Genomic DNA, 18,344 nt, shown 5'->3' with positions numbered 1-18,344 from the left:
GTTCGCGCTGTGATTGGATCGCTCAAAGACAACGGGGCGGGACATCTCAGTGTGATTGGTTTAATCCGTGACAACAAAACACGTACTGCGTCAGTCACATCAGTTTTGGTCCGAAAAGCGCATTTGTCAAGGATTTATCGCAGATTTCTTTCGTTTTTAATTGTTTGCGAGTGAAAACCGAGCCGGACGTGTTTAGTATGGGTTTAGAAGCCTGGTACATGGACGGCTCAGACGAGGACCAGAGGAAGCCCCATAGACTGAACCCGAATCAGTCCGTCTCCCTGGACGAGTTGAGGAAGCTCGGAGTTTTCTACTGGAAAGTAAATACACACATTCCTCAGCTGCTGCTCGATACCATTTGGCAGAAGTATATTCCTCATAGTAATGCAACCACTTTAACTCTCACAGCGTCTTAATGACGCAAACCAAACCGTTCTGAGCAGCTCTGCTTTTGCTTACTGTGTCCCTGCAGCTGAATGCTGATGCTCATGAAACGGATCCAGAGCTGAAAAAGATCCGCAAAGAGCAAGGATACTCCTACATGGACATTATTACAATTGCAAGGGACGAACTACCCAACTATGAGGAAAAGGTAACTCTTTTACTTCCACTTGTCTAAAAATATTTTTGAAAGTTGTGCAATTTCTTGAGTACAACTTTTGAGTTCTCCATCAGGATGGGCAATATGGAGATGTATTGATATTTAGCAGGATTTGTTGTAATAAGGACATAGATATTGATAAAAAAAAATTGCAGTCGAAGTTCTGCAAACACAAGAAATCAACAACTTATCAATCATACTTAACTACACCAGTAAACTGCAGTTAATTGTATTTTTTAATGTCATATTTATTTATGCTCTCTTAATGCATTCCAGATTTATTTTTCAATGTTTAATTCATCTTTACGGATACAAACAAATTGAAATGTTCTTTTTAAGCATGAGTGGACAACATAAGTTGTTAAAATAAGTATGTTACAAACATTTAATGTTAAAATCCTTAAAAGCCTAACCAGAGATCGGGGTTTAAATATTATTTGGCTCAAAACCTCAATGCTTTACACCTATCTATATGGTTTATATATTTTAAGTAGTATTTACTGTATTTGCTTCTGTTAAATGAAAAACAAAATAAAGGAATAAATATACATTATATTCAGAAAAAAAATTAGAATATTAAATTGACCACATATTTAATGTCTTTCTAATATTATTCATTAATGGGAGAACAAGTGATCATCGTTCTTAGCTTAATATTTCTTCATGCTCCTGTCTCATCAATCCATAATCTCGACTTTTTTAATAATCCCAAACCCGCCAAACAACAACAACAAAAAAAGAAATCGATAGAAGCTGTAAAGAAATTCGGCAGTATTACTAAGGAGCACAAAGACAAACTCACATACTGAAACAGCTTATTTTAAAGCTTGCAGGTTTCCTATGTTCTTTAGTAATGAGTTTGGATGGGTGACAAACCCTCAGGTCCATTACACATACGGCAATTCTTACTGATATAGGCATCATTAGCATCTCTACTATTGTCTCAGATACTAATTCTACTACCATACCTTATACTTCAGCTGAAGATGTTCTATGAGGAGCATTTACATTTGGATGATGAGATCCGCTACATCCTGGACGGGCAGGCCTACTTTGATGTCCGGGACAAGGAGGACCGATGGATCCGAATCGCCATGAAAAAGGGAGACTTGATCACCCTGCCGGCCGGCATCTACCACCGCTTCACCCTGGATGAGACGGTACATCGAAGATTTAACACACCTGATAGTTCACTAATTTAGCAATTATGCAAAGCGGGTAAAAGCATTAAATAAGTCAGAAATTTACTGAAAGAACTAAAGCTTGCAGTTTATAGAGGAGGTCTCCAAAACCGTCAGGATTTGAAGAATGAGCCAAAACGACACTTGAAGGAGGCGCCTTGAAGCCAGAGCCAACAGAAGCATGTTTTTGATGATTTCCCTTAATCATTGCACAGAACCTAGTTAATGTGTGTGAACTGGACAGGTTGTTGAGTTTTGTTTATGTAGACGATGAACTGGGATGTCGGTCAGGTTTTTCTGAGAATGTTTTCTCTTTTTTTTTTTTTTACTTCCTGCAGAACTACACCAAAGCCATGCGGCTGTTTGTCGGGGAGCCGGTGTGGAAGGCCTACAACCGGCCGGCAGACGACTCTGACATCCGGCAGAAATATGTGGCCTCGCTGCAGGGATCCTGAACGGCTGCAGACTCCCTCCCAACTAATACACTAAAATCACCTCCTTCAGTTTGACCTCAGCAGGTTCATAAGAAGACTGATGAGGAAAGACGTACACTGATAATTTGTGATGAAAGAGATCTTGAGGTGGAAGGCATCAGATTACTAATTTGTGCTGTACTGTTTAAAAGGTTACTTGGTGCTTTTTAGGAGCTCACTTATTAGTTTCTTTAGATACTCATGCTTTTTATATTTTACCTGGGTTTGGGGTGAAGAAGTCTGAAGTCATTTCACTAAAAGGTGACTTCTTTGCCAGCAACAAAACACGAGTGCCTTCATTTGTAATAAATAAATAAAGCATGAGTCTAATTTCTAATTCCAAGCTCAGGAAATAAACAAAATGGTGTTCATGACAGATCAATGTACATTTTTATTACACTAGAAATAAATCTGCTGCTAATAATTTGTCTTTTATTCCATTTTTATTAATTCCAGCATGTTACTGCGACACAATTATTTTATTCAGGATAAAATGGCTCTTTGTATACATAAATATGATAAACATAAAGATAACAGCAGAAGAAAAAGCGAAAAAAAATCAAAAAGATAATCAAGACAACGCTTCAGATATGTACAACTTTGGATTTTGAATATTTTTACAGTTCTGTTCAGTGGGAATGAAACCGATGCAATCTGAGGGGCTTGTTAATTTTCACTGCAGGAGTGATGAAATCTAGTGGTAATCGTGTAGAAGCTGCATTAAAAAAGTTTAAGGAGTCTGAAGCTCAGGATAATGCCCAGGCCTGGTCTCACTGTGAGCCAGCAGCTCCTGTAGTGTAACTGCTCATATACATCATTATTTATTTTGGAATTTTGAATGTCTCAGTTAAAGTACACTTACTGAGAGGAATGTTTTGGAAACGTATTTATTGATTTTAGAGAGCAGCCTACCGTGTCTTTTTGAATTGACTACAGAAGACAGGGCTGTTTTCATGGCTGGTCTTGCTGCAATAGTCTTTGAGCAGAGGGTCATGTGACGGCTTAAAGAGACGGGCCTAAAAAGAACCACATTTCAGCTGGGCAAAAAGAGAGTGAGAGAAAAATCACTGATGTGGATCAAGCATTATCCCAGATTTAGTTAAAATTTTAACGCAGATCCATCCAGAATATTTTGAGTCGTGTTGCACACGCAACCTGATGGTTGGAGCAGAGCTAAAGAAAACCTAACATTAGTTCATCCAGGTAAGAATGAACCACCAAAGAAACAACTTTTAGTAGATAAAACTGAGGGTTCTGTCTGATCAGTGTCTGGGTGTAGAAAAACTTCTTGCACTCAGTTCCTAAGCAGTCTGGAAAACTGCTGAATTTTATTTAAGAGGCTTTTTAGGTTTGGGTGAGGAAAGAACATTAATATTACCAGACTCGCTCCTTATCCCGTTCACTAAAAGTCTTTTCCTTCCATCTATTCATTTGTTCAGCCACACATTCATTCTTCCATCTTTTTGCCAGTATGTCGGCCCAGTCATCTCTCTATTATTCATTTCCATCCCTCTTTCAGTGTGTTTCATCTTTCTTGCATTTTTGTCCGTCCATCATTTGTTTCTGTCTTCTGTTTAAACTTCTCCCTTAAGTCCAGACCAATTTAGAAACATAAGTTTTTGCTATTTATACTTTTAAAACCCGTCTTCAAAAGAACTGAGGATTCGGATTATTTTGGGTCTGCATAAAGTCTGGAAATATGTGTAGGAACCCTGTTTGCATAAGAGAAAAGTATGTAGTGACAAAAAAGAAACGCTGGTTTAAAAGTCAAGTCATCTTGTCTGTCAGTGAAACATGCAGCTGTGCCCTCTCATGACCCTCATGTAATGTTTTTGTCCTCCAGATTTCAAAGTGGTTTAAAAAAGCTTATGTATCACATAGTTGGATTATTTTTTTTTAGCCTTGGAGCCAGACATCCACTCCCTCAGTATTTATGCAGAGCTGCAGCAAAAAAAAAAAAAACAACACAACAAATAAGGACATTCACCACAAATTCTTTCAGTCTCAAAATGCTGTAAGTGTGAGGACTGTTTCTGGGTCGCTGCTCACATGGCAGGAGTGCTGGATCACTTTAATGCGATAAAAGCCGATCTCAAACGTCTCCTTTTAACATCTCTGAAACTGAACAGCAAGCGTTGGTTTTACTGTCCCACAGGAGTACGGCTTAGTTCCTCTCTGAACACAGAGCTGTAGTACCCGTCGTTAACGCGGGGCAGCAGCAGCAGCAGCACAGTTCTCTCCCAGTTGTCCTTCTTCTTTTCAGACCAGTTTGAGGCACTGCGCATTGAAGCTGTCTCCCTCCCGGCAGGCCACGGCGTCCAGCAGCGCCTGCTTCTTCTGCGTGCTGCGCGACGACTCCAGTTCATACATGGTGGTCAGGTTGAAGAGGACGCTCTCATGGAGGTACTGGGTGGGGTCCTGCTGAACCAGGCCCTCTAGCTGGCCCAAGGACTCCTTTAGCCGGCCCAAGTAGAGGAGACACACTGCAGCGTTGTTATTTGCCTGTAAAAACAAACAAAAAAAACAAAAAAACAAAAAAACAAAAGGTCGTTCCATAGAAATTAGTTGGACATTTCAAAGATATTTGACATAATTGTTGCATTTTCCCCTGGGTAAAAAGACAGAAAATCCAACCACACTAATTAAAGCTTCTCATGTGTAGACTAATACTTATATAGTTATACTTACAACTGGATTTTTTGGGTCAATTTTCAAAACTTCAAGGAAAGTTGCGTGTGCGTCAGCGTAATTATTCTGACTGAGGTAGACGAAGGCCCTGAAAAACAGGTAGAAATATGTTACACTCAGATATTATTCTCACAAATTTAGAAACAGGAAAGTCAATCGTTTTATTCATCCACTGCCCATGTCCACTTTGTTGCTGCACACTGCAGATCAGCTGGCTAAAGACAAACTAAAGACAGTGCCATCTATCTCTCTTTTACAGGTAGTGCTGCTTTACAATTATGCTTCAGGGAAGCGATAGCTAGCTAACACAACAGAACTTGATTCATTCATTTAACATGAAGGCACTTAAATCATGTTATCTGTATAGTTTTTTTTTTGTTAAATATGTCTAAAAACGATCAATTCTGTTTAATTTGCAACGTAATCCACACTGCCACCTGCTGGTCACATTGCACAGACTAGTTTTTTTTTTCTCACTGTAATACAGAGAATGAATTAGTATTTTTAATTTTTACTTTAATATTTTAAAAACATTGCTTCAGATTATCTCTGTAGTTTGCCTCTGATGATATGAACCTTCCTCCCAATTAACTCAAAAAAATAGCAGCAAATCCACAACAGAACACCAAAAAAAGGGGAAAAAACATTAAGCTGTCGCAATCATCCAAAGTTCAGACCTTTTACTGAAGTAATCATTAACACATGCCGGTGTTATTTAATACGCTCCACCACCTCAGGCCAGAGAGCAGAGATGCTACCTTCTGTTTAGAAAATCAGGCACAAATGTGTGTATTCTGTTCCCAGATGAGCACAAATTTTACCTCATAGGTGCAAAACACTTGATCTGCATGTACCTGTTCATGAGGACGCATGTAGCGTGACTGAGGTTACTCCCTTTCATCTCGTAGGCTTTCTCCACGTCCTGGAAGTATCTTTCTGCAGTTTTCACGTCTCCGATCTGGGAAATAACAAAGCACATTAACTACATTACATTAACTGCTGACCTACGTCTTTGCCTGAGAACACCCCTAAATTCTTAGAGCAGAAAAAAAAAAGAACAGGAAAGGAAGAAAAATCCTTGCAGAAAAAAAAAAATCTAACAAGATCTAAACACTGTTTCGGAATAGAAACCCATCCATTCTCAATCGGCTTCCAGCAGCAAGTTCTTACATCTGTGACTTCCTCTCCTAACACACATGGAAGTAATGACTGGTATTTACAACAAACCATAATATTATATAAAAATCCAAAAGAGCATTTTTGCTAGAGTAGCTGCAACATATAAACGTTTAGGGGTGTTTTATATGTGCATAAAACATCTGTTATATAAAAGACAAATGAAAGTTGCATCTGGAACAAAATGCTCTTTGTAACTTTACTCTCACAAATTTATGGTAATCACAATACCACTCAGCCTGGACTGCAATAAGTGTTTGCTAATTTTTCAAGTACCATGCATTCAAGCTCTCTATATGCCTGTGATATATGTGGCGGCACTTGTTTAATGCAGCACAAACATTAAAAAGGTGGCATTATGGTCAAGTCATTAAGCAAGTACAACTCAGTTGCGTGACTGCCAAAAACTGCAGGATCAACGTTTTTCAATAAAAACTTGTTGCTGAGAAAGAGCTGCATAGACCTCTTGATTTCAGGGGCTTTTGTTTAGCATGAACCCAAAGCTGAAAGACACCAACACTTTAAAAAAATATATTTATTGCATGCCAAAAGAAAAATAATCCTCTAACATAACAAAATACGTCAAACCATCCCTGCCTTTAAAAAGACCAAATATGAACTGCTGGTTTTTGCATTTGCACAACATTAATCAGAGCCTCTTTAACAGAAAATAAAAGGGGGGTTTATTTTTGGTCTATTGGAGCATAAGGCATACTGTGCAAAGCTAGGATAATTAATTCTGTGTCCAGGGAGTCTTACAGTCCATTCGTCCATCTGGTGATGCACAGACCTGCAAGAAGATGCGTCCGATTCCGCTGAGCAGCTGCACTCTCTGCTGGGGTTCATACTGGATGATGGAGTGATAGGTCTCCACTGCCAGAACGTAGTCCTGAGGACAAATAGGTTCCAAGATTGCATTCGGTGAGTGGGAACAATGAGTGGAGAAGGAGTGAAACAAAAGACAAGGTTGGAGAGAGGTAAACAGGGCAGAGTTTGGAGGGAGCGAAGTCAAACAGTTGGAGTATTAGCAGGACACCGTGACCCTCCACCCACGCCGACGATGTGCTGCGACGCATCGCTCACTTGGCGACTTGAAAGCTGAGCGACACGCCGCAGAGAGGTCAGAGAGGGGTGTGTGTGGACTCGGTGTGTACCGAGTCCTCCTCCTTCAGTACAGGAGGCGTGTACTGAACATGCATGTGCATATGAATACACTCAAACTTTTGACTTTACCTTTAAATTGAGTTTAATGTGGACAGGACCTTCATTTCTTTACATTTTGATTCAAAAAAAAAATGCAGAATTTACTTTACGAGGTTCTTGATCTAAAATTCTTCAGGTTTCTGAAAGGTCCTTTAAATGCTATTTGCATATTTTGGCTATTTTTCACACATTTTCTTAACATTTCTTTGTACAATTTTTCTTTTTTTTTTGTATGTTTCACCCATCTCTGAGCTATGGGTCTTGCATAAAAAGCATTCTAAACTCAAGGGATAACTCCATATAATATCAACACATGGCAAAGTAGTAAAAAAAATACATTTTATAAAAAAAATTCTGTTGAAATTACTGGATGTTCGTCATTTGTTTAAAAAAACTACTTCTACGTTATCATTACTTTTACTTTTATTATAATTATTGTCTTCATCTTCAGGAAATCTGGGGAACTGATCATCAGGAAAACCTAGAAGGACTCCAACTGTTGTGAAGAAAAGAAAAAATAAGAGGAAACTAAACACTTACAGAGCAACATTAAAAAAAAAAAAACCCTCGTATGAATCTTAAATTGTAAAAAAAAAAAAAAAAGCTGATTTTTGTGTGGGTCTTTGTCATCTTTTGAAGGAGAAGTATTAAACACAATCCTAAAATGCAAAACCGGGATGCTGTGGATCAGAATCCACGCCCGGAATGAAACTGCGCTGACTGTAATCTCATGTCTCAGCAGTAGATGGCACTGTGTTTCTGTCTACGGCCTGATGTGAACCCACGCCGCCATCACCTCCCCCCCTCTTTGCTCTCCGCTCGTTCTTTCTCTGACCAAGAATCCAATTAGTGGTCAGTCTGTGGGGATTTCACTGTGAATCCACCACCAGCCTGGCATCAGAGATCTCTGAGACTCACACCCACAGTGACACACAAACACACGCACCCACCTTCATCAGCAGCAGGCAGTTGGCCATGGAGTACATGACCCGACTGAGACGAGACCTCCACAGCTTTAGGGATGCTATAAACAGGAAAGAGAGACGGTGAAAAAGGGAGGGGTTCAATGACTTTCTATTTTCACCCCCATCGCTTTTTGGGTATTCCTGAGATATCCTAGTTTTCTGAAAAGCCGCCGCACTCTTCGCTCCTCCGTCCCTCTCATTACAACCAGCTGTAACACCTGGGTTATTTTAAGGCGAGGTGCTGAGGAAGACACTGCGGCACATTTCCTCTTTGTCTGCTGTGGGAAGAGCCTGTTACTATTCATCACTGTGTTTGTGGGAGACGGAGCTGAGGGAAGAGCTAATCACTCAGTGGGGTTCTGATGTGTGAAGGCAAGGCCCTGCGTTATCGACTGTCTGTGTGGGTAGGAGAGAAAGAGGACACAGCCATTACGCTGCTTTTGTTAGGAGAAACCGGCTGAACCGAGGCGCCCTCACGGATACAGTCATACATGCGTCACCCAGCTAATTTTCCAGTATTTAGCTCAGCTGAAGCTATCGGTGGGCACATTTTCGAACTGATAAACACATGCCGAAGAAGTATTTAGAAGCTACATGGCCCCGATTCTAGGTCTGATTCAAGTTGCGTGGAGGCGGATCTGGGTAAATTTCCCTCGCACACTCCAGCGCAGATGTGAGTGGATTGGCAGGATTGATCCGTATTGATCCGAATGGCGTGAGGAGCTGTAGAGAACATTTAACATTCAGTGAGAGCAGCGGAGTTGTGAGGGGCTAAACACTTTTACTGCATAGGTGTGTGCTTGAGACTGGGTGGGTTGTATGTGTGGCTGAGGTATGCTGCAGTCCTGCGCCAGGTGTGCATCTGGATTAACTGTTCAGGCCCGTGACCTGACTTTCCTCCCACGATGCGATGCAGTCTGGGAACGCAGCCAGGTCGGATTCTCTGCGGTGTGTTTGCTTACCTTGCCTGTTCTCCTGTGCTAGGGTGATCATGCTGCCATCCTCTGCCAAGCCTTTCTCCAGGTTTTCCAGTATCTGTGCAGGCAGGGAATTTAAATCAGAGCCTGCATTTTAAATAGCACAAGCATGTTAACAAATAAAATGAGTTCTCAGATTATATTTAGGCTTTTCTTCTGTTTTTTTTTTTTTTTAAATCAATGTTTCTGCAAGTCTCAGCAAATTAAAACAAAATACTTTTTAACACCATCACTGTTTAAATTTTATTCTCAACAATAATCATAATTTCAATTTTCATCTTCCAAAAGTTAAATAATTAAAGTAAACATCTATCTTTTCTGTCCAAATCCTACTCTGTCAGAACATTTATGTAGCCAGATTTAGGACGTAGCTTCTTTAAGGCACAATTATATTTTATTATTATTTTCAAAATCCAGTGTTAAATAGTATTTAATGCTCATTAATATAATACTAACTTGAAACTTCCTTATTAAAATATTGAGTCTGCTATTGTTAAACACAATCTTTGAGAAAATGTCACAATCTTAAAATCTTTAAGATAATCAAATTTTCATTTTAGATTTTCCAACAGCTCAGAGGCTTATTTAATCACTCTGAAATGCTATGCAACTAAGCTAATTTATACATGTTTGAATGAATGTCAATAAGCAAAATAGCAACTTGAAATCCATAAATGAGATTGTCAGATACTTTTTTTTTTTTTTGCAGAAATTAATCTTTTTTGCTTTTGCAAGAAGAAGGAAAAAAAAAAGTTTTTATGTACATGATGTTTCTTATTTCTGTACTTGTTCAGACCTATAACTTATTTTTCAAGACAAAGCGTGCATTCCAGATTAATTTAAAAATATCAACATTTTAGGGAAGTTTAGTGACTTCAAAAATTGTTAGGAGACTAAAAACCGTCATCTTGAGGCTGTGAGCGTGTGTGTGTGTGTGTGTGTGTGTGTGCGCACTAACAGCAAGGCAGACAGTTTTGAGGTTGTGCAGGCGGTCCAGAGCCTCCTGGGGTTTGGACAGGTACTGGGGAAGCTCGGCGTGCAGCAGCCGCATGGAGAAAGGCACCATTGAGCCTGGATGAAAAACAACACACACACAAAAAAAAAAGGGTGGAGACGGGTGGAGGGAAGACAGGAACGAGAGGGAGAAAATGCGCAAGGAAGAAGGGACAATATGGAACGGGGTGGGTTGGGAACGAAGCAGGAGAGTGAAGACAGAAAGATGAGAATATAAAGCCATCCACCCACACACAGACTGTACACAGCCCTGGAGGCAGGAACCTACAGATGGCACCGAGCTACGTATGGCTGCTTATTAAAGCCTCTCATCTCTCCATCTCTGTGTGCCGCACAGCTCCATCACTCATCTCCCTGCCTCATCCCTCTGCCTGCCTCTACATCATTCACACTCTTACACACACACACACACGCACACAGATAGGCAGTCAGACAGACACACACACCCCTGAGCAAAAGCCTGTGTTCAGGTGAGTCCCCAGGCTTTGATCAGGGTCTCTTTGATACCGTCATCTGATCTGAAACTCTGCGAGCTACTCCATCTTTGGCTGCTGCTTCTGCCAGTGTGTATCTCAATTTCTATCTATATTCTCTATCCGCTGGTGTTCGCCATCTAAAAATGGAGGGCATGATACACTCTTGTTTTTCCCCATAACACATACAGTCTGCGATTCTGTCCTGCTTTACACAGTTTTATCTTCTGAAGTGATTCATTACTCAGCCTTTTTGGGCTTTAGTAGTTGGAATCAGATTAAAATTTCATTTTTACTTCGCGGCCAGAACTTTTGTTAGTTAGAATTTGGTGGTTTTTGAAGGTTTCTTTGGCTGTATGGACAGTTATTTCATTAAAATAAAAGGATCAAGGCACGCTTCTTTTGTGAATGAACAGCTGCTGTAACTGGAACACGTCTTAACTCTGTAGCCCTCATAACACCAGGGGTCCTGTCTTTTCAACACTTACGAGCAGCTCACTGTGGTTGTTGCTTATTATGTGCTTGCCGGCTCTTTGCACCACTAAAGAAACAGGTTGGCAGACTCTCCCATCAACCTTCCTTACTGAAACCACATTATTGCGGTGGAAAAAGTTCTAGTTTTACTCTCAGTCACACAGCTTTCTATGGAGCCAAGATACTCAGAGTCAGAAACATTTTTGTTGCGATTCTGTACAATAGCAATAGAGTCTGATTCTGGTGGTTAGGTTGACAGAAAGGCAACAGGTTACAAACTTTTCTATAAAAAATAATTTTGGTCCTTTAGATTCTTCAGGATTTTGTACTTTTGGAGTCTTCTCATTCTAGGCTGAGAAAAGAACATGAAAAATTTTATGCCAACCAACCAAACAATTCCCCATCTAAATTATGATTTGTTCCTAACTTTCTATGGTACTAAACGGTGGTTGTTTTTCCTAACCAAAGAAAAATGTTGGCGGACCACTGTATCCTGCTTTAAGATTAGCAGCTTTGCTTTTATCAATGTTGATTTTTTTTTTCTGTAGTTAGTGAGCACTGGCATGTGTAAACCAAAATATGTTTATTTCTACCAACAACAATGTTTGACTGCTACTATAAAAATGCATAAAAGTTCCTGCAAACGGTTCTGTACCGATTACTGACAGTAAACAAAGACATTTGTATGCTGAGGCATCAACATAATGTCATCTAGCAGTGTAGAAATGTGATTCCCATGCTAAAAATGACCTCATTATATTGACTGAGGGTAATCACGGATCGTTTCCACGTGTAAACCGCCTTGTAACTGATGATTAATAAATATAGTAGTAAGTACTGTAGTCCAATTGTCATTGCTGGATGGTCTAAAATTTGATTCAGTTTCTTCCAATTTTTTTTCTTTTTACATGCGTTAAAGATGTGAGAGAGGAACCAGAAGATGTTGTCCACAGCATGTGAAAGGCAGAAAGACAGCAGGAAAGCAATAGAACGATGATGTGAAGTTTTGGATAATATTTGTTTTAGTGCCACCTTGCAGTGTCATCATCAGTTAAAATTCTGTTCATTCAATTTCTGTGTTAACAAAAACACAACACCAAGGCACAAAAAAAGCTTCTTTTTAGAAACTTTAGCAGGGCAACGGTAATTTTGTCTCAGCTTGCTGGTTTTAACATATCTGAAAAAAGCAAAAAAAACAAAAAACAAACATTGTAGACAAAATCCATTTGGGTGAGTCAAAATGAATGGTAAAGATTACCTATTTCAAAGAACTAAGATTTTTTTTTATTTGTGATAAAAGCATAAGGGCTTTGAGTAAACCAAGGGCGCAGAACTTTGAGGAGTAAAGAATGTCTGAGTATGTTGGGAACAACATGAAACTGCTACTGCGAATGTTACACATTAGGCTTTTGCTAGTTTATTTAAGAGTGATTGTTGATCACATCAGTCATCTTAGTCAGTATTTGACTGACTAAGGCCTTTTCTCTGCCTACGTCTCCCAAAATGCAATGTGGTTCTGGATCAGAGTTTAGTGAAATTCTACATTCTATTGGACATATTTTCTATTAATATTGATCACAAGACTATTGCGACAGATATCGTTATTGTTTCATTGCCCACCCCTACCTAAGCGCTTCCACTGAAAGAGTGAAGTTACCACTGCCTCCAAGTTTTCACTTTATAAACAAAATAATAACAAACAAACATCGACCTTTTTTTTTTATTTGAGTGTTGGTCGATCTCAATCCTTTAGAAGAGAGATACATGGGGCAGTCATGTCTCAAGGCATACACGGAAAGTGATCGCGGGTAATAGATATTCGATGCAAGAGCCGGAGTAAAGACATGTTCGAATTCTGATGCCAGGCAACAACTCACGCCAGTTTGTCTCTGAACACCTAGTAGGGCATAAAGCGTTTAATATTGAGCAATGGAAAGTCAATCGGTGCTCTCTTTAGAAGGCTGCGCAGTGTATCTTCAAATGTTGTGTATGTGCAGCTGTGTCTCTGCTGCTGCCTTCACTGTGGTAGCCCGAGGGGCGAAGCAGATCCAAAGTAATGGGAATACATTAGAGAGCAATTCATGCAGAGGCAAAAAGAGGAAAAACAAAACCAAAGAACTGCTGGAGACAAGTAGAGCTGTTGGAGCTTCTCAATGATACAGTCTAATATCAAGCTTGTGGCAGAACTTTTCTTTGAATATTTAATAGGACAGTGGTGGTGTGCTTGCGTTTCCAAAGAACTTGGTTAAAATGCAGAATCTTGTTTGAGAGCATGCTTTCAGTTTTTCAGAGCTCTTATTAAAAATACTATTAAACTTCAAGTTCTCTGTAAGCAATTTTCATTGAAAGGTTTTTGGACGAATAAAATAGAAAAGTCATTTTGAAAAAAAAAAATAAAATAAATAAATAAATCACGGTTGTTCGGCTGAGGAGTACTTAACTTTGAGCGTCTGACCTGTGTGGTCAAAACCAAAAGTGCTTTCAGTGTAGAACGTTAATGCCAGAAAATAATGTGGTGAATATGTTCGTACCTCTCCTCCCAGGGTAAACAGTTGGATAGTACTCATAGTACAGATCTGGTTGGTCGAGGTTGCCAAAGGGTTCAATCTCCAGTTCAGCATTTTGGAAAAGGTTCAACTTGGTGAGAAGAGACAGCCGCACAAACCAGAGCTGGAAACACACACATGAAACAAACTCATTTATCAAACGAATGTGATTTAATAGATAAAATAACTCTTTTCATCAAATCTAAAGCAATGTTTTTATCTTTTAAGTTGAGGTCAATCATTCTGAGCAGTGCCACTTAAACATTATCTGTAATAAAATGCAATTCAACATTTGCAGATGTACATCAGAAGAAGAAATGGAACATTAACAGTACTAATGCTAAATACTAAATGAGTTTTATTTGCGGCTAAAGACTAATTCGATTGCAGCGACTTAGAAGACTTTTCCTATCATTTCTGCTACCAACAGAAACTGCGATCGATGGGTACAAACAGAGGAATGGATGAATGAGGAGAAGTCACTACCTGCAGTGAGTCAGTGGTGTGAGAGGTTGGCTGGCCGGCCTTTCCGTATCCCTGACCATGAGCTGTCAACAACCGTCCCGTCAGATCCACGGCAGCCCGCCAGTTCTTAGTGCTCTGCGGGGGAGAAGAGTCGCAACATGTCAGGGGACGGCGCCACACTGATTGACTGACTCTGTTATGAATCATGCATTTTGTCTGAAGCAACATCTCTGCTTTCCTCCAATGACAGCTCTGTAGATCAATAATTCTGCATTGCAAACTGATCTTTTGTTCAGGCTCTTTCTCTCATTCACACATGCATTTGCAAAGTTCTAGAAATATGAATCCGGAACGGAAAACCAAACTTCAATCCTTGTTTCTACTGCTTATTTGTTTTGGAAAAACAGACCAGCAGGAGCTCCAGAGCTTTTAGATGTTGAAATATTAGACAAATAGAGGAAAACATCTCCTATGGAAGGAGTGGCAATACACTAGAGATGGGAAACAAACTGGAATTTTAGCTTAGAGTCATCCTGCAGTGTTTTAGCTAAAGCTAATTATACACCTGACAGTTGGAGGTTTATTACAATGTGTGGGTTTGTGTCTGTATGAATAAAGAAAATCATGTTGATCGTATTAAAGAAAGAGCACAAACAGCATGCTGAATCCAATTTGAATCTAAAACAAGAAAATAGTGGAGCTCAATTCTTAGTTGTTTTTTTTTTGTCTTGAAAATGGATTCGGCTTAATGTTTTACCCCTTTGGTCTAGTCAATAGTCAAAAATATATTTATCATATGGTGGTTTTAAGAAAAGGCGTCTAAATCAAATATTCAGAAATAAAAAAGGAAACACTGAAGGAAGAAAGAAAGCAAGAGGGATAAACATTCACTGGATAGCCAACTTTTTTTCAAAAGTGCTCTTTTTATCCCCCCACACTTGTCCTAATATTTTTGTTTCTCAAAAAATATTACTATAACTTTATGAACTTGGAGTTCTGGTCTATTTATATTCTCATATAAGTTTATTTGGTGATGTCATTACAGCTAAAAACTGCTGTCTCTTTGTGTCTAGGTAATATAAGGTTATAATTAATTATAAAGCTTAAAATATCCTAAATTGTATCCTGTGATGAAGATGGTAATCATGGTACTAATAAAAATGTACCATCTTCCCACTTCCTCTTCCTAATTTTATTTACGCTTCTTTATCCAGTCATTTCCAAAGATAACCCAAAGTACCTGGGTTACTTTCAGACACTTGGTCTGTAATTTTAATTTCATTATTCCACACCAAGAATGACTAAATAAGGCAAACTGAAAAATTAACATCAAAATAATATTCAAAGTTCTATGTATTTTTTGTGGAACAGATGCAGCAAGCTATAGAGGAGCGCAACAGTATTCATCCCCGTATAAATTTCTTGTTTTTATTTATTTTTTTGCATCAAGAGCAGATCATCACAATAACCACTTGTGCTGATAGGAATAGACTTATTTCTGAAACTTACGGGGATTCGCTGATGTTTGAGGAAGTACTTGTGTAGCTATATGCTAACGTCAATGATAATATATCACTACATCTAAGCCTGAAGTATAGAAAACACAGCAAATTAAACAACGGCCGCGTTTTCATGTATGCTGATGTACAAGCCATACGAGAGCACTAAAACCCAGAGAAGGAGTGAATATGCATACAAACACACACGGACCCAGATATTAGCAGCATCTGCTTCCACAGGAGGTGGTACAATAGAGAGAAGGGGAAAGAGGAGGCGGAGGTGTGAGAGTCACCCCACCCCATCAGCACACATGACAAGGTCGGCTTGCCGATTGGGTCCTAAGTGCCGCGCCATTCATCACAGCCAGAGAGCTAATTAAGGAGACAGCGAAAGAGAGGGGGTAACTTTCTTTCTAGTCATCTTTATCGCAAAACTCATCAGCGTTCTCTTTGTCCCTCTCTGTTGTAGATGCTCTCTTCCCACTTCATCCTTTCTTCCTTTCTTTTTCCATGCTTCTCCCACATTTGTTTTCCCTCCATCTTCCCACTTCCTCTCCCTTTCATCGCGGTCTAATTTTTCCCTCCCTCATCCTCCTGCTGTCATTTCCTCATGCTTTGCTCTTTCCTCGTCCCGCCCTCCTCCGCTCAGTTCTCCTGCCCTGCGCCAGTAGCTGCACTGCCTCTGAATCTTCATTAGGGGGGGAAATGAAGCTGAAAACGAGGAGGCAGCGTGGATGGCCAAAAGCAGCTGCACTCACTCACACACAAGCACATCCTGCTACAGTACACCGCTGCCCTGCCACAGGGCATAAAACCAAGACAGGTGTGCAAGCGTTTGTCTCTAAGTGTCTTCGTGAGGCTGGGATTTAGGCTGATTGTTGTGCGATAGCTGCATTCGTCAACATACACACACAGACACACAGTGGAGACGGGACAGAAAGGGATAACGTGGTTCAGAGGCGCATGAACGGGATGTGGCCGACATTAAAAGAGGAACAATAAAGGCTTTAAAGCTGGCTACAAGGGGCGGGGGGGAAGCAAGCAAAACTATAAAAACTAAAACAGGATCTCAGAGTCTAGAGACAGTAGCCAGCGGAGCAGACAGCAAAATGTGGAGGAGAAGGAGACAGTTTATGCAAAGCGGATAGTCCAAAAAAAAAAAAAGTAAAAAGTGCCAAAACCTCAATAAATGAACTTCAGCTCAGTCCTTATGCAACGATGCAGCATCACAGCCTTGCATAACTCAGTGCTCTGATATTATCTTACACCACCCTGTAATTTTAGGTCTTGAACCAAACCAAACATTAGAGCTGAAAAAGGAGGTGGTGATTTGAGAAGCGAGCTAACGGCCTGCATTGTTCGAGTGGCAAGGTGACAGGGTCAGGACTCCGCTGAAGATGTAATGTGAGCGCCCTTCGAGTGAGATAATAACAGACATCTGAGGCTCGCTGTGATTTAAATTTGAGCAGACCGAGGTCTGACCTCACTGATGAAAAGAAACTATACGAACAATCACAGGCGGGACTGAATCCAGATGCTAATCTAACATTTAGAACATAAAGGGTCTTTGCTCCTGCTGCCAGTGCTCATTGCAATGTCAGATATAACATGTTTTATCTTTTCAATTTCTCAAGGCCAATTTGGTCGGATAGCCTTATTCTACCTGCCTGACATAGCCCGCTTTATCTTTCAGGTCAGACTTACTGAAACTCGGCCAGAGAGCAGGGTATAAGCCACACTGACTTTCTCTATTAGAACACAATTTGTCTTTATTGATTATAGAAAATCGTCCAATCTGAAAAATCATTTGTGCAACACTACGAATAAAATTAAAAGAACAAATCTAGATAGAGTTATGAAGAAAAAAATATATATAGAGAGAACTTTTACTTCCTGAGATTGTGCATCTTTTTGTTTTTGCTGCCGACTAAAGGATGAATGAGGTCCATTAGTCTGTGAATCTTCTGCTGCAGGCCTTATGAGGAGCAGTTCCAAGCTGCAGTATTTTCTTTTTATTTCCAATTTAATCTTTGTTTAGCCAACTGAAGAAAAATAAACCATTGTGTCTTTACAAACAGTAGCATATATTTCAGAAACACTTAAGACATCCCCCACTGCTCTCATGCAATCTGAATAAGTCAGGCAGGCCAATATATTACAAATACATTGACAACATGAGTATGCGAAACATTCATATTGCAAAAACTCTGTTAGGAGTGCAATAACTGTTGCCTGAAACCTTCCAAGTATTATGAACATATATTTTACATGCTAATGTAATGCTTAGCCAGTTACAGTTTCATGGCAACCGATGCTCACCCTGGAGACAGACGAGATTACCCAAAACGCTAAAGGTCAAAACTTAAAGGATGCAAAGATGAGAAAGAATGAAAAGGAGAATAAAAGGTACATATCGTATCAGATATCATCACAATGTTTACCAATACTGTCGCTATCACAGGATTTTCTGATGCTGTGCAGCGCTATGAATATGAGTGGGGAAAAAATATGAGCTACTGTCCAGGTGAATTTGTACATTTTTAAATGAATCCAGCTACAGCTTTAAATGACCTCACAAACTGAGCAAAATGCAGTTTGTAAGGTAATTT

General features: G+C 39.7%; 2 protein-coding genes across 2 annotated transcripts in view; one reads left to right on the top strand and one right to left on the bottom strand.

Annotated features, from left to right (window-relative positions):
- Nucleotides 1-66: 66 nt before the first annotated feature.
- On the top strand, nucleotides 67-2,679 carry adi1 (acireductone dioxygenase 1). Its single transcript, XM_014987438.2, has 4 exons — nucleotides 67-320; nucleotides 473-592; nucleotides 1,582-1,761; nucleotides 2,121-2,679. The coding sequence occupies exons 1-4, from the start codon at nucleotides 198-200 to the stop codon at nucleotides 2,235-2,237; spliced, it is 540 nt and encodes a 179-aa protein (XP_014842924.1). The 5' UTR covers nucleotides 67-197; the 3' UTR covers nucleotides 2,238-2,679.
- Nucleotides 2,680-18,344, bottom strand: part of trappc12 (trafficking protein particle complex subunit 12) — a 29,139-nt gene continuing 13,474 nt past the window's right edge. Inside the window, exons 4-12 of the mRNA XM_014987434.2 lie at nucleotides 14,258-14,371; nucleotides 13,757-13,895; nucleotides 10,223-10,335; nucleotides 9,250-9,322; nucleotides 8,273-8,346; nucleotides 6,910-7,008; nucleotides 5,798-5,901; nucleotides 4,944-5,031; nucleotides 2,680-4,757 (exon numbers count right to left, since the gene is read on the bottom strand). Of these exons, the coding sequence (XP_014842920.2) occupies nucleotides 4,515-4,757; nucleotides 4,944-5,031; nucleotides 5,798-5,901; nucleotides 6,910-7,008; nucleotides 8,273-8,346; nucleotides 9,250-9,322; nucleotides 10,223-10,335; nucleotides 13,757-13,895; nucleotides 14,258-14,371 (1,047 nt within the window). The 3' untranslated portion in view covers nucleotides 2,680-4,514. The remainder of the gene's footprint in view (nucleotides 4,758-4,943; nucleotides 5,032-5,797; nucleotides 5,902-6,909; nucleotides 7,009-8,272; nucleotides 8,347-9,249; nucleotides 9,323-10,222; nucleotides 10,336-13,756; nucleotides 13,896-14,257; nucleotides 14,372-18,344) is intronic.

Source organism: Poecilia mexicana, unplaced genomic scaffold (assembly GCF_051168715.1).
Source record: "Poecilia mexicana isolate PSO_F unplaced genomic scaffold, ASM5116871v1 scaffold_22, whole genome shotgun sequence".
Lineage (NCBI taxonomy): Eukaryota > Metazoa > Chordata > Actinopteri > Cyprinodontiformes > Poeciliidae > Poecilia > Poecilia mexicana.
The sequence above is the reverse complement of the archived record's forward strand: the minus strand, read 5'-3'. Positions and strand labels throughout refer to the sequence as shown.